At 33.6% G+C, this 15,828-nt stretch overlaps 1 protein-coding gene across 7 annotated transcripts in view; it reads left to right on the forward strand.

Annotated features, from left to right (window-relative positions):
• Positions 1-15,828, forward strand: part of RBM46 (RNA binding motif protein 46) — a 51,914-nt gene that overhangs the window by 23,682 nt on the left and 12,404 nt on the right. Inside the window, exon 5 of one of the 7 annotated variants that reach the window (XM_058435837.1) lies at positions 5,145-5,648. The exons of 5 other annotated variants lie outside the window; for them this stretch is intronic. In XM_058435837.1, coding sequence (XP_058291820.1) covers positions 5,145-5,164 — 20 coding nt within the window. In that variant the 3' untranslated portion in view covers positions 5,165-5,648. Of the gene's footprint in view, positions 1-2,287; positions 2,418-5,144; positions 5,649-15,828 lie in introns of those variants that run through there. One more of the 7 variants, XM_058435836.1, reaches the window with a different exon arrangement.

Genomic DNA, 15,828 nt, shown 5'->3' on the forward strand with positions numbered 1-15,828 from the left:
TTAATGTTGGAGCCTCTGGGTTTTAAACAGTTGATGCCTTTCTAGTTATACCTTCTTTTGGTTAAAGGTAATAGGGTTTCATCGAATAGCTCAGAGTTGAGATCAATTGGTGGTAGTGGTGTGTTCTTGACATCCTAGTAAATACTTATGTAGTCCAAGGATTGAATTGTTTTGAAGTCTTGAGAGGTTGTTATTAGTTCCTAGAGTTTCTCAAACGAAGTTCCTTACCTATTAAGTCATCCTTTGGCTCTATTAAAGAATTTGAGAAGTCAAATTTTCTAGAGAATCCATTTAACTACTGTTTTTAAGATATTTTCTTTGGGGATAGTAATTTTTTTAAAGAATTTGCCTCAGTATCCTTATTTTAACCCTTTCAGTTTGATGCTATTTTGGGAATTACTGTCCAATCTTAACCTTGATGATCTTTTACTCTTATATGTGATATAAACAGTCATTTTTTAAATTAATATTTCAGATCTCTTTAAGAGTGTACTTTTAATATCCACACATTTTTGGTGCTACCACTTCTATTTCCCAAGTTTGAAAAATAAAAGAAAAAAAATTAGGCTTTATTTGCTTAAATGGCCATCATTGCTGTTATGAAAAAAAAAATGTATGTCTTTTCAGGGATACATGAGTACTAGAAGTCATGGAGTTTACTTCTGGTGAGCATTTAGTGATCTTACTAGCATCTCAAAAGTTCTTGGTTTACAGGTCCTTAAAATCAATTTTTAAAATATTTAGGTGCTTTTTTTGGTTCTATCTAAAGCAAGCTCTATTTTAAGCACAATACCGTTAATAAAAGAAAAGCTGGAAGTTGGGGTTAATGCCAAAATAGAATCTTCCTTATCCTTTTCACTTACTTCAAAATTAGAGACTATCTTCATCTTCATAATGGCAAGAAATGATCTCTCATCTCACTGGAAACTCATTACCTAACCAGCAGGATAAGAAATTATGGGGCCGGGCGCGGTGGCTCACGCTTGTAATCCCAGCACTTTGGGAGGCCGAGGCGGGCGGATCACGAGGTCAGGAGATCGAGACCATGGTGAAACCCCGTCTCTACTAAAAATACAAAAAAATTAGCCGGGCGTAGTGGCGGGCGCCTGTAGTCCCAGCTACTCGGAGAGGCTGAGGCAGGAGAATGGCGTGAACCCGGGAGGCGGAGCTTGCAGTGAGCCGAGAGCGCGCCACTGCACTCCAGCCTGGGCGACAGAGCGAGACTCCATCTCAAAAAAAAAAAAAAAAAAAAGAAGAAATTATGGGCTGGGAGCGGTGGCTCACGCCTGTAATCCCAGGATTTGGGATTGGGAGGCCAAGGCGGGAGGATCACGAGGTCAGGAGATCGAGACCATCCTGGCGAACATGGTGAAACCCCATCTCTACTAAAAATACAAAAAAATTAGCCGGGTGTGGTGGCAGGCGCCTGTAGTCCCAGCTACTCTGGAGGCTGAGGCAGGAGAATGGCTTGAACCCGGGGGACGGAGCTTGCAGTGAGCCGACATCACGCCACTGCACTCCAGCCTGGGCAACAGAGCGAGACCACGTCTCAAAAAAAAATAATAAAATAAAAGGAAATTATGTATTTACTGGGTTATTTTTAGGGATCTGCAATCTGTAGATTAGTCAGTGAGTTTAATGGGTAGAATCCTGATATAGTTTGGACATTTGTCCCTGCCAAATCTCATGTTGAAATGTAATCCCCAGTGTTGGAGGTGGGGTCTGGTGGGAGGTGATTGGATCATGGCGGTGGATTTCTCATGAATGGTTTAGCACCATTCCCTTGGTGCTGTCTTCGCAATGGTGAATGATTCCTCACCACATCTGGTTGTTTAAAAGTGTGTAGCACCTTCTTGCTTTCTCTCTCTCTGTTGCTCCTGCTCTTGCCATGGGATGTGCCTGCCTCTGCTTCGCCCTCAGCCATGAGTAAAAGTTCCCTGAGGCCTTCCCAGTAGCCTAGCAGATTCTGGCACCATGCTTGTAAAGCTTACAGAACTGTGAGCCAGTTAAACCTCTTTTCTTTATAAATTACCCAGTCTCAGGTATTCCTTTATAGCAGTGCCAGAAAGATCTAAACCAAATATAGACTGGAGGGTTAGGATAGATAGGTTCTATATTAAATATTTGCTATATGGAGATATCTTGGGTCATTCAGTATCACTTATTTTTAAATAAGTCTTTTCTGTCTTCACAATCTCGTTATCTGTTTAGTAATAAAGCACACTATCAAGGCAAATAGTACTGCTCTTTCTAAAAGTCAACTCTGTTTTGAATCTGGGTCTTTCAGTATTGCCACTGCTTTTCTTTGGAGGATTCTTTGCATTGTAGAAGTGGAATAAACAAAATCAAGGAGATCAAGGAACGTCCTGGAGAGTTAGAGTTTTGAAGAAGAAAGTCCTGGAGAATACTTAGTGAGAAGAGGAAGGTAGTCTTATCTGTATTGATAATTCACCTTGTTATATAATTTATTAGCAAATAATTTTAAGCAGGGCATCTCTTCTATGTTTGTGTAATACTGATACAAGTGGTATTTTTTTCTTACTTGTATGGCTGTTGGAAACTTTTTAAAACAGGGATGAAGAACCTGTCACAAACCAACTTGTGCCACTGATATAATTTCATCAGATTTGTGTACTGTTGTTCCGGCCAAAAATGATTAAGGTTTTTGTTTTTGTTTTTTTAAAGCAGGTCTTTTTTGAAAGCCTCTTACATGCTAAGTGTGCTTTCCTAAGCATTCTGGAGCTAAAGATAAATAAAACATTGTTTTTTTGTTTAACGAGTCACAGTCTAGTGATGAAGGCAGATAACACAAATTCTTTGCATAGGTTGTTCTGGGCGTAGAAGAGGAAAAAGGTATGCTTCCCTGACCTCAGTTGTAAACCCTTTGCAGAGTTTGTAGTCAGAGAGGGGCACAACGTGAGCAAACTCCTCTTAGAAAAATAGCATAGTGGTGGTTTAATGGCAAGTAGTTCTGTATATTGTTTGCTTTCATGATTTCAATGAGATTTAGGAAGAATTAAAGGAGTTGAAAAGATGTAAATATTAGTTAATTAAAATTTCATTAGCCCTGTTTCTTAAAACTTTGCATTTTTTTTAGTGCATCTATGTTGGATATATCTGCTTTTCCTCTGAGCAAATTTTTTTTTTCCTAGATGAATCCATCTTGATTTGCATGGACCATTTTTTGTGTGAATATTCATTCTTACAGTATCTTTTGTGCTTACTTATTTCAATATTCATTTTGTAATGGACTTGTATATTGCTTCTTATATTTGACTTTGAAATGGCATACATCAGTAGAATCTTGCATTTTTTTCTAGTAATTGAATAGTATTTAGTATATATATATTCTAAGCATAATAGTTGCTGTTAGCTTATCCTTTTATTCAAATGAAGCTTCTATTTCTGTTATCACTTGTAAATTTGTTGAAAGTTACACTTTTGTGAAACTATACTATTGTAAGAAGTTTTAATCTGAAAAACCTTTGGTACTTTTTTCTTATGAGCTATTATTATTTCCAGATTGATGGGCAGAAATGCAAAACTACAAAATAATTTCAGATAAAAATATTCCAAACCATTGCTTTGAAAGAAAGAGAAACTTTTTCCAGGTTTTTTTAATTTAAGAAATAATTATAGGAGGCACTTAAGCCAAACATGAAATAATGATTCTATGATATTATAATGGAGTTATAAATTATAAATAGAAGAAAAATAATACTTTTCAGAAGACTATTTTTTTCCAGTTTTAACTACAGCTCTAACTTTGATGATATTATTCAAACTGATATTTTAAAGAACAAAGGTAATTTGCAAAATTTATTTTAAAATTCACCTACTTAAATGAGAAATAGGCATCAGGATCGACATTTTACACATTTGTTTTCATATGACCAAGTGGTGACCAAAATTCCATTAACTCAACTATGTGTCTTTGACCCTCTGAGAGGGCTTAGTCATGAAAATGTATTTGTATTACTCTTGAAATTTACTTTTTTTTTCTGAAAGACCATTTGAATGAACATCTAGCAATACTTATAATTCTTATCTTACTAACACTTGTATTATTGCACCATATATATTATGGAGTTAGTACAGTGAGAGAAGCAGTTTAATAGAATCATTACTAGAATAAAAGTATAAGAATTGAGAATCCTTTCTCAGCCATCGACAAACTGTGTAACCTTAGAATGGCAAATGAATTGTTTAGTCATTGGACTTCAATGTCCTCAGATCTAAAATATCAGGATTTTATTTAGTAAGTTTTAAGGAATCTTTTTTCTAAAAAGATTATGGTTTCATTTAAAATATGGTCAAAATCCTATGTAGAACCAAAAATAATACTTTTAAATATTTTATGTCTACAGAGATACATGTTTGAGTACAAATAGTTTAAAACCAAGAGCTCCTTTTGCAAGAAATAATCCATCAGTTTAATATCCCTTCCTTTACAGAATTCAAAGCTTATGCCCCCCTACTTCACAGCAGAACAGCTGGACAAAAAGAAAAAAATGAAAGATTTAGTCAGTCAACTGTTTTATTTGCATGATGACAAGTAATTGTTTTTCAGTTATTTTCTTCTCTGAATCTGCTAATCAATTACTATAGCCAAAACCAAGGTTTTTATAAAACAAGTCAACTACTTAAAAGTTTGGAAACTAAGTTTTCTTTTTGTAACAAAGGATCTAGGAAAATAATGATGTGTATCAAAACATGCCATGTGGGGAGTATCTGTCCCATAGGTTTATTAACTGGTGAAAGTGATCCTTATTATTTCATTTACTTCATAAATCTATCTGATCATGCTTGATTCTTTACCCTATAACTTCTTAATGTCTTTGGTTAATACAGTCCTAAAATACTCCTTCTAATAAACTAGTTTTAATAGCAGCTACTGCTGTATTAATCTAATGTCTAATCTTATTTAATTCATATTTTAAAAAATGGTTTTAAAAATTTCCGTTTGTATCAGATGCCATTAGAAATTGTGTGTATATGTTCCATTCTTAAATGTTAGTAGCAGTTCATAATTTTGCCACATGATGTCCCTAAATACATATTTTTAATGTAGCTTTAAAAGGAAATTTAATGTTACATTGATTTTTAGCTCCTTTTGTCTTACTGTTTCTTTTTTTTTTTTTTAGAATCAGAAAAATCTCTGTGAAATGCTCTACTTAGTCTTCTTCAGCCTGTCATGCCCTTATCTCTGCTTCCTGTTTAATATTTAGTAGACAATAATTGTTTATGCTATAGCAGTGTAATTAAGTGAATGGACTCACGAATAAGCAGACAGAAGATGTAGATTGATGGTTTTACTATGACGAATTTATTTTGTGCTTTTAACTACTTTAAAATTCAGTGTTTCTTCCAGGTCTTTTAGGTAAAATCAAACATAGTATCTGCCCTTACTAGTTAATATCTGATATATCATCAGTCCCAGAGCATTTCATCCTCTTTCCAAGACCTGGTAGTACATTATCTCCAAGAATGTTTCACTTTCCTGTGACGCTTCAAAATAGAAGGACAATAATTAAAAACCTTAGTATCCCCAAATAGTTAGAAACTTTAAATCACCAGAATGTGAATAACTCCATGGATTTTCATGCTACTTAAAGTGATAGTATTTGGTCAGAGATGTATTAATGATATGCGGGTCCTTATTTGTCTCATATATAGCAAGTAACATTTGAGCTATAAGAATGGCCTGCATATGAAATTTTATGTACATAATAGTTCATATTTTAAGAAAATAATTTGGGTAACTAAATAAATTTAGTTTGCCTATACATTGCTTTGATTCAGTAAATATAATCTTCATACTACACTAATAGTATTATCAGCTCTACTATAATTCTGTTTATAACTTTGGATTAAAAAGTATATAGGAGTACAATCATCAGAAAACATCAACCTCTTACAGTTGTATTGCCTGATAATTTGGTTTGTGTACTTTGTTACTATTCTTGTGTGTTTAAACAGTATACCTTGATTTCTGTACACAAATTCAAGGGATTGGCACTTATTTAAATAAAAATGTAAACCATGATTTAAAACTCCAGCTTCTTTTTATAGAGTAGATAAATCTTTGCTGACTTATGCTTTACTTTTTCTTTTGTGCAGTTTGATTGTACTTCCATTATGTGGTCTAAGGATGTTTTTATTAGAGTTACTTTTTTTCTTTGTACTTTTCTTTAATCCTGTTTTGTATGTGGATTTTTGTAAGACTGAAGCCCATTTACTTAATTTTTTTCTTGTTAACTTTGTTTCAGCAATACATAGTTCCAGTCTACTTGTTTACTGGCCAGATTATGGGGTAAATGAATATTCACAAAATTTGCAGCATATGTGCCATATATGTGGATGGCTTTTTTTTCCTGCTGCCGCCCAGTTAATTTTTGGTCCAAGTGTGACCAAATCTGTAGTTACAAATTTATGAAAGTATTGGATAATTTGGGGCACAGAATTGATAAGGTTCCAGGTGAGCCATTATCAATATTTGGAAAACAGGTTAAGATTGTATTCTGCACTATAAATAATTCAAGCAGTGAAATGCTTGTTAATTTAAAGGCATTTCACCTGTCTGTATGTGTATACATGTGTTTCCTTGAGAGAATAAGAATCCCTTAAGGGATTCCTTGGTGTGAACTTAGGTGTGTATATCAAGTATAGAAATAGTGATTATACCAGAACATTGAAAGATTATTTCTTTTCACTTAAAAATTAAAGGGAAGAAATACTAAGCAAAAATATGATTGCTTTCACTGTGAAGGCACTCACTTAGTTTCAGAGAGGGATTTACAAATGAGACAGTAATGATTTTCTCTTTATTTCTTAATATTTTCCCTATTTTACGTAGTAGACTTAAGATTTTTAAGTTATTGTATTGAAATACATATATGTATGTGTGACTCTTCTATTTCTCACTAATATACTAGTATTCTAAAACTCACTTTTACTGATTTTTTTAAATCTTTACATTTTATTTTCTTATTTATGTATTTTTTTATTGAGATTTATGCTTCAAGCAGAGTGTTGCTACCTTAGCTAATGTGGCTTGGGAGAAGGATGGACAGGGTTTTCATCAATCCTCTGAGGCCTTGGAAAGCAGCTTGATGATGTCAGATGCTCTCATTTGAATTGATATATTGGTGAATTATTTCATTGCCTTTAGATTTAATCAGAATTTTTCTGTAATGATTCTTAATTTTAGTTTTTTTATTCTGAAATTACTTACAATGAGTTTTCTATGACCAAAAACTTCTATAATCAACTCCCAAATATTTAGCTAGGAGGCATGAATAAATGGAAAGGAAATAATCTGAATATAGTTAGCTTATTTAATTGTTTCTCCTAGAATGCTCTTTAAATATACAGTATATTGATTCTAGAAATTTACACAAATTCTATACAAAACCTAGCTTGGGAAAAGTTGGAAAGATGTTCAATTTCTCCTCCACTCAATTTCTTATCCTGCAGATATGACATTATTTCATACTGATGCAGTGCACTTACCTAAGTATTACATTAGTCTGCCCTCTGTCTTGTCTTCATCATTTTTACTGGTAGGGGTAGGTTATTCACTTTCATTCCTGCCTTATTCCGCAAAAGATTTTAGGTGGCTCCTTAAAAATATGTAAAATACAAAAGGATTCAGATTTTAAATTGAAGAAATTGAGACAATTGGAAATTATGATTAGGAAAATAAAGCCAAGCGAAACCAAACAATAGGTTGTTTAGGGATAGATGATTATGAGTTAAAACCATAAAAATGCCAGGGAATTACTAATATTTAAAAGTTACTAGTTGGAGGGAGAAATTGTAAAGAATTCAAAGGGACTTCTGAGGTATTGGTAATTTCCTATTGCTAAACCTGGGTGGTGAGTACATGTTTTCATTTTTTTAATTATGTAAGGCATACACATCTATACTGTATATATCTCTCTGTATATTTCATTATTAAATTGGGAAAAAATGAAAGCCAGCCAAGGGTGAGAACTTGTGTTATTTTGTCAAAATTGGAATAAGAGTCTTTCTACTCTAGAGATTCTCTAATATAACTCAAGGTAAAATAAGAAAGTTACATAGTATCAAGACTAAATAATTTTATTCTACTCAGACTATATTTGGAATGTTTGTTTGCTTATGGGCACCACAATTTAATTCAACCTTGACAACTAGGGTGAGCTTGGAAACTCCATAATATGTAATAGGACAGTGAACAACTGAAATATTTAGAGCTGTTTAGTGTGTAAATACTAATACTCACAGAGGAAATGTGATTGCAGTTTTCAAATGTTTGAAGTGCTTGCACATGGAAAAAAGACTTTAGTCTTTATCTTTGGAGCTCTAGGGAGTGGAATTAAGTCTAAAAGAGCAAAGTTTTAAGGAGGTAGATTATGGCTTAATATAAGTCAGAACTGTCTAAGCGTTTCGGCTGCTAAAAATTCTGTATTCTCTCAGTACAAAACAACAAACAAAAATAATTTTTTTAACATTTATTTTAAACCCATGAAATATATGGGGGGAAGGAAAGAGTCTTTACTAGACTATTGTAACTCAGAATTATGTTCCCTAATACTACTTGGAATATAATGGCCTTGCCATTTTCAAGCCCTCTGAGAAATTTACTTTTTGCAAACTGATTAAGGAAGTTTCATTTGGGAATTTTTAATCTCATAAGAATATCTGTTTTGTTTATTATTCATTCCTTTAGGCTTCTGTTCTCATGTTTAGTTTATTAACTGGCAGATGGCAGACTGTTAAATCTTGTTAAAATGTGTTCCTTCAACAAATACTTACCTAAGGCTGTTTTGTGTAAAGTTATGAGGATCACTGTAGTGAATTAGACACAGTTGCTGCTTTCATAGACCTTACATTCTATTGAGACCAATATTCAGTTAGGGTTCTGATAAATGCTCTGAAGTAGTACGGGGTGTTATGAGAACATACAATTGGATGACCTGACCTAAACTGGTATTGGGGTCAGGAAATGGTACATTGCACTTTAGAAAGAATTTCAGGAAAAGGAAATTAAGTACTATGGCATAGCATACAGGCAACATAGGAAAAAAGAGTATGGCATTTGGAGCCAGATTTCCTGGGTTCACGTTCTAGCTTCATTACTTACTTGGAAAAGATACCTAACTTCTCTGTCCTTCAGTTTCATCATTTGTAAAACAGGAATGATGGTAACAGTATTTATCTCGTAGGGTAATTACATATATTAAATCAGTTAAAATTGTAAAGGGCCCAGAACATTCCCTTTTATATATATTAAGTACCATGTAAATAGTGAAGAATAATTATTCAGAAAGCAAATCCAAGATACCAGTTTCCAATCATATGTAATATAAATATTAGAAATAATAATAGTTGGCCGGGCGCGGTGGTTCACGCTTGTAATCCCAGAACTTTGGGAGGCCGAGGCGGGCGGATCACGAGGTCAGGAGATCGAGACCACAGTGAAACCCCGTCTCTACTAAAAATACAAAAAATTAGCCGGGCTTGGTGGCGGGCGCCTGTAGTCCCAGCTACTCGGAGAGGCTGAGGCAGGAGAATGGCGTGAACCTTGGAGGCGGAGCTTGCAGCGAGCCAAGATCGCGCCGCTGCGCTCCAGCTTGGGTGAGAGAGCGAGACTTCGTCTCAAAAAAAAAAAAAAATAGTAATAATAATAGTTAAGATTCTTTGAACACTTACTATGTGTTAGATTTTGTGCTAAATGCCTTTACATGATGTATTAGTCTCACAGTTCTTTGTGGTAGATAGGGTGTGTGTGTGTGTGTGTTTGTGTGTGTGTGTGTCAGTTTCTCTGTGTCACCCAGGCTGGAGTGCAGTGGTGCGATCTTGGCTCATTGCAACCTCTGCCTCCTGGGTTCAAGCGATTCTCCTGCCTCAGCCTCTCAAGTAGCTGGGATTACAGGTACGTACCACGATGCCTGGCTGATTTTCATATTTTTAGTAGAGACGGGGTTTCCCTGTGTTGGCCAGGCTGGTCACAAATTCCTGACCTCAAGTGATCTGCCTGTCTCAGCCTCCCAAAGTGCTAGGATTACAGGTGTGAGCGAACACGCCTGGCCTGTGGTAGATAGGATTTTAATGTTGACACTTCTTTACTTTTTTTTTTTTTTTTAACAAACAGGCTTCAGTATGTTAAATAATTTGCCCAAGATCCTAGTTAGCATAAGAGGCTGTGCTCTTAACTGCTATCCTTTTAAATTCACATGATTCCAATGAAAAACTGGTTTTTGTCTAATATTAAACATTTGGTAACAGACAGTGGATTTGTGAAATATTATTGGCAAATTATGTTTCTGTAAGTTAAAATACAATGAGATGGGTTTTTGGTCCTGCCTTACCTTTTTTCCAGAGACTATTTTGGCTTTAGGAAACCTACAGGCCCATGTACGAGACCCCACTCCATTGTAATGTTGACCTGAGACATCTGGTTGAATTCTGAGTTATTCTGAGTTAGAAAAATCCTGTAAACATATCTTGTTTACAAGGTAGCTTCATGATTTTTTAATTTACCATAGGATCAGCATTGCCAGCCAATGAATGGCATGTGTCAAGGTGGCAGATGATGTATGTCTTTCCCCCATCCAGATTCTAGACAGAACATCAAACAGGCAAAGTTTGTTTATATCTATTTCCTGGTCCCCTGTTACTTGGTACTCATTTTACTCTGATTATATTCAAAACATCCCAGTACATAGTTTAGCCATATAATTTATCAGTCCAAATAGGTTTATGCTTTTTCATTGTTACTTCCTTAGTCAGGAACCTATCATGGCTTGCTATTGTAGTATAATCAAATACTCTGAACTCCACATTCTCCTGTTCAGAATGCTCTACTGTTTGGCCCCACTTAACCTAACCATAGCCATACATTTCCTGCTGTGATCATCTGAATTTGCCATGCTCATTGGTAGGTCGAGGCCCTTCCTATTGCTGTGCACTGTGCTTAGAATATTCTGCTTATCATATACTTTTATATTAAGCTTTTATCGGACATAGTAACCCAAAATGACTTTTTCTTTATGATATTACTCAATAATTTTTATATTTTTTATTTACTCAAAATTTTTCATCCATCAATGTATATAAAGCCAGTGGACTTTGTACATGTATGATTTGTTGTTATTCCCTGCATTATATGGGTGAGTACTGTCTCCTTTAGTACTCAGCATACTCAGCATATGGTGATTTCCAAATAATTTAAAGTTAAAAGATAAAGATTCCAAGGAAAGATTCATTTTGGCTGTGCTTTGAGCAGAAAGAAGAAAGGATTGGGAAAGAAATACATGAGCTAGGAAGTTGACAGGTATGAACACAGGCATGGTTAAATTATGAATGGTGGTTAATGGGCTGAAATATCTGTATATATGTCACCAAGTAAAAATTATCAGTATATAATTTTTAACATGCTCATGTTGGAGGTTTCAAAATAGTAGAAACCCTTGAAATATAGACAGGGGCATATGGATGATTTTATATTGGATATGTATATATTTTATATATATGTATATAAATTTGTATAGCGGAATAGTAGATTAAGGTTGTAATTATTATTTTTAAACCCTCTGAGAAAACCTTTGTGTTGATATCAACCAAATATAGTATAGAATATAATGATTTATGTTATGTGCAATTTTTAAATCTTTTAAAATTCATTATATAATCCACAGTTATATCTAGCATAATCTATAATGTTTGATCAAGGCTTCACAAATAGGAAATGTCAGTCGCTTATTGTATGTTACTTCTAATCTTAGTTTATTACTAGCATTATACTTTTATATTCTTCTACACAGGTTTAGACTGAGAAGATGGTGGCGTTCCTTTCAGTTTAGTTTCCTAAAGATAGGAAAAAAGCTTGAAAATTCGGGGTGCTAATATAGCAGGCTTATTTGGAATACACCGGAATCCTATGCACTCAGTTATTTTCTGTCTTCAAAAGAAGAAACAGTATGACATATCTGAGAGTCTGAAAATAATTTTTATTTTTCATATCATTTATTTTAAAATTTATATGGAATTTCCTCTCAAACTAAAGACCAGTAAAGGCTTCTTCAAAGATATAGAATATGTTTTTGTAATTAGTTTTCAGTGACTTTTTAAACCTCATCACATCTTTGTAGAACAAGTCATCTATCTACAATGTTAATGTTTTCTTGAAAACAATGAAAGTTAGGAGCCTACTTAGATTTTTACTTACTTTTCCTTTATTTTGGCCCTTATTCCTACATAACTTCTAGAAAACTAAATATAAAACATTTAATGATTCCCATTTTACAGAGAGGTTGTAAAGATCCTGACTCTGGTGTCTGAAGTTTAATTTATCCTATTCTTATTCTCCACTTTTTGACATGCCTTTTCTTTCCCCTAGTCTCTTTCTTATTGTCTTGCCTACTAAATAATCACTTTTGAAATAATTTCTCAGAATGTATTCATTAACAGTTGTCGCCTTTAAAAAGGAATGACACAAATAAGATGGTAAATTAAATTGGGTGAAAGTACCAGTAAGTAGCAACCTTGCATTTGACACGAAATTGAGACTCTGCTGATAGTTTTTGCTTTTGTTATGAGAATTATCACCATCTCTTCTGTATGCTGACAGAAATTTAATTCTTATACATTGGTAATTTAAATCCCAGCATTTTTCCTGTTAAATTTGATTTAATTCAAACCAAAGATTAACAAAGCTAATTCTAAAACTCTAGGTGGTAGATAGTGAAGGCATTATGAAGAAAAGAATTCTTCTGTATTTAATAATATTTCTATGTAGCATCTGTACTGAAAATCATTATAGTTTTAAAATTAGTCTGAATCACATATGCTCTATTTTGGTAGTAACTATAAAGTGATTTTATATTTTATCGTAATTATACATTATGAACTTCTCCTTTATATATATCACTGGCAGGTTTTTATCCCCTCCCCCCCTCTTTTTTTTAAACTCCTTAAGCTATAACATTACATGCAAACAGAAAAGTGCACAAATAATGAGTGTAAATTCAGTAAATTACCATGAGGGACTATGTCTGTAGAACTCACCACCGAGGTAAAGACATAAAATATCAACACTCCAAAAGACTCTTTTGTATTTTCTCCAGACATTACTTTCCTTCGTGCTCAAAGGAAGCCACTCCTCTGACTTATTCTATGTATTTTTGACACTTATATACCATTTTATATCATCTTGTCTGGCTTCTTTTTACATTATGTTTGTGGATTGATTCATACTGTTTCAGGTAGCAGTACTGTTCATTTGCTCTCATTGATACCTGTATTTCATTGGAATGTTATATATAACTTGCTGTCTTTGTTGATGAAAATATAAAGAAGTATCAATTTGGGGCTGTTTGAATAATGACACTCTAAAGATTCTTGAATATAGTGTTTTTGTTGCTCATTTGCACACATTCCTGTTGAATATATAGGAGTGAAAGTGGTGGGTCATGTTTTTTAAACTGTAGTAAATAGGGCCAAATAGTTTTCCAAAGTAAGTGTACTGATTTACACTTTGCTAGCAGTAAATGGGAGTTCCAGTTGTTTCACATTCTTGCCAACACTTAGGTATCAGTCTTTTACATTTTGGATATTCTGATTAATGTATATTTCTTACTGAGATTGTAATTTTTATATGATGATAACTTACGATATTGATCATCTTAGGAGGATTATAGGGCATTACACTATTGTATTGGTGAAGTATCTTTCTTGTTCAAGTCTTGCTCCTTCGTTTTATTGGTTTGTCTGTGTTTTTTATTAATATACAAGTCCTTTATTGAATATATTTTTGAAATATCTTGTTCTACTCTATGACTTACCTGTTTATTCAGGTATGTTTTGAAACATAGAAGTTCCTAATTTTCAATTGATCAATCTTACTAGTGTCATTTGCATCCTGCTTAGAAAATCTTTACTCACCACAGGGTCATAAAATACTTTCTGTATTATCTTTTAGAAACTTCCTATCATCAAAATTTAGTGACAATGCGAAGTATCAGAGTCCCCCCGCCGTATGAATATTCACTTAACCAACACCATTTTTTGAAGACTTGCCATTTTCCCATGACTCTGCAGTGCCACCTTAATGTAAATCAAGTATGTGTATATACACTGCCTTCTAATACACACGTACATATATAACTTATTCTGGATATTAACATTCTATTCCATTGATCTGTTTGTTTTTGCACCAATACCATATTGTCTTAATTCTGTAACTTTATATTTTGTAAATAATATTTTCTCACTTATTTTTCCTTCTTCACAATTATCTTGACTTTTCTCAGCCCTCAAGTTTCCATATGAATTTTAGAATCAGCTTGCAACTTTATACCCAAAACCAAAATCCTAATGGGATTTTGATTGGAATGGAATTGAATCTGTAGATCAATTTGGGAACAATAACATTTTTATAGTATTGGGTCTTCTGATCCATGAACAAGATACCTCTCTTCATTTACCTAGTAGTTTACTGTTTAAATATCTTCTACATCTTTCTCCAGACTTATACCTAGTGTTTTTCATAATGTTATCATAAAAAATAACTTAATTTCAGTTTCTAATTGTTCCTGCTTTATGTGAAAACTATTTTTTAATATATTCGATAAAACTACTTGTGTCAAATAGTTCGACTCTTCAGTAATTTTTCTGCATACACTTTTATCAACTAAATGTAAAGATCTTTTTCTTCCTTTCCATCCTTTATACATTAATTTTTTTTCTCTTGCCTTACTGCACTGGCTAGAACTACTTTTTCAACATTGCATACAAATGATGATAAAAACCATCGTTATAAACTTTCAATATTTCTCCACTAAGATATGATGTGTGTTGTAGCTTTTATTGTAGAAGTCCTTTATCACTTAAGATATTCTCTTTTATTTCTGCTTTGTATGAGTTTTTATCATGATTGGGTAATGAATTTTGTCAAATACTTTTTTTTGCATCTAGTTAATTACATCATTTTTGTCTTTTATTCTTTTATGCAATAAGTTGCATTGATTGATATTTTAATGTTACATGAATCTTATTTCCGAAGTAAACTCAATTTGGTCATGGAACATTATACTTTTTATATACTGCTAAAATTTATTTGTTATTTCCTTTAGGAATTTTACATCTGTGTTCATTAGTGAGATTGACTCATTCTTTTCCTCATAAGAATAATTAGGAAATGTTTTAAATTTCACTGTTCTCTGTAAGAATTTATATAAGATTGGTGTTACATCGTTTTTGAATATGTAGAATATTATTTAATAGGCCATCTTAGTTAGAATTTTTAGCCTCTCTTTTATTAAGGTTACAAATATCTCTCCTAAGTATGGTTAGAGCTGCATCTCATACAGTTGGTTTTTCTTTTTCTTTCTTTTTTTCTTTTCTTTTCTTTTTTTTTTTTTTTTTTTTTTTTGACACTGAGTCTTTCTCTGTCGCCCAGGCTGGAGTGCAGTGGCATGATCTCAGCTCACTGCAACCTCCGCCTCCTGGGTTCAAGCAATTCTCCTGCCTCAGCCTCCCAAGTAGCTGGGATTACAGGTGCGCACCACCACACCCAGCTGATTTTTGTATTTTTAGTAGAGGTGGGGTTTCACCATGTTGGCCAGGCTGGTCTCGAACTCCTGACCTCAGGTGATCTGCCCGCCTTGGCTTCCCAAAGTGCTGGGATTACAGGTGTGATCCACCATGCCTGGCCTTGCATTCCATACATTTTGATATGTTTTATTTTTATTATTTGTTTAAAAATATTTTCTCTTTTATGTTTTGATTTCTTCTTGAACCTTCAGTATTAATTTCTAAATATACATTTAATGTCCTTGCCAA

The sequence above is a fragment of the Hylobates moloch genome, unplaced genomic scaffold (genome assembly GCF_009828535.3).
Source record: "Hylobates moloch isolate HMO894 unplaced genomic scaffold, HMol_V3 SCAFFOLD_3, whole genome shotgun sequence".
NCBI classification, from domain to species: domain Eukaryota; kingdom Metazoa; phylum Chordata; class Mammalia; order Primates; family Hylobatidae; genus Hylobates; species Hylobates moloch.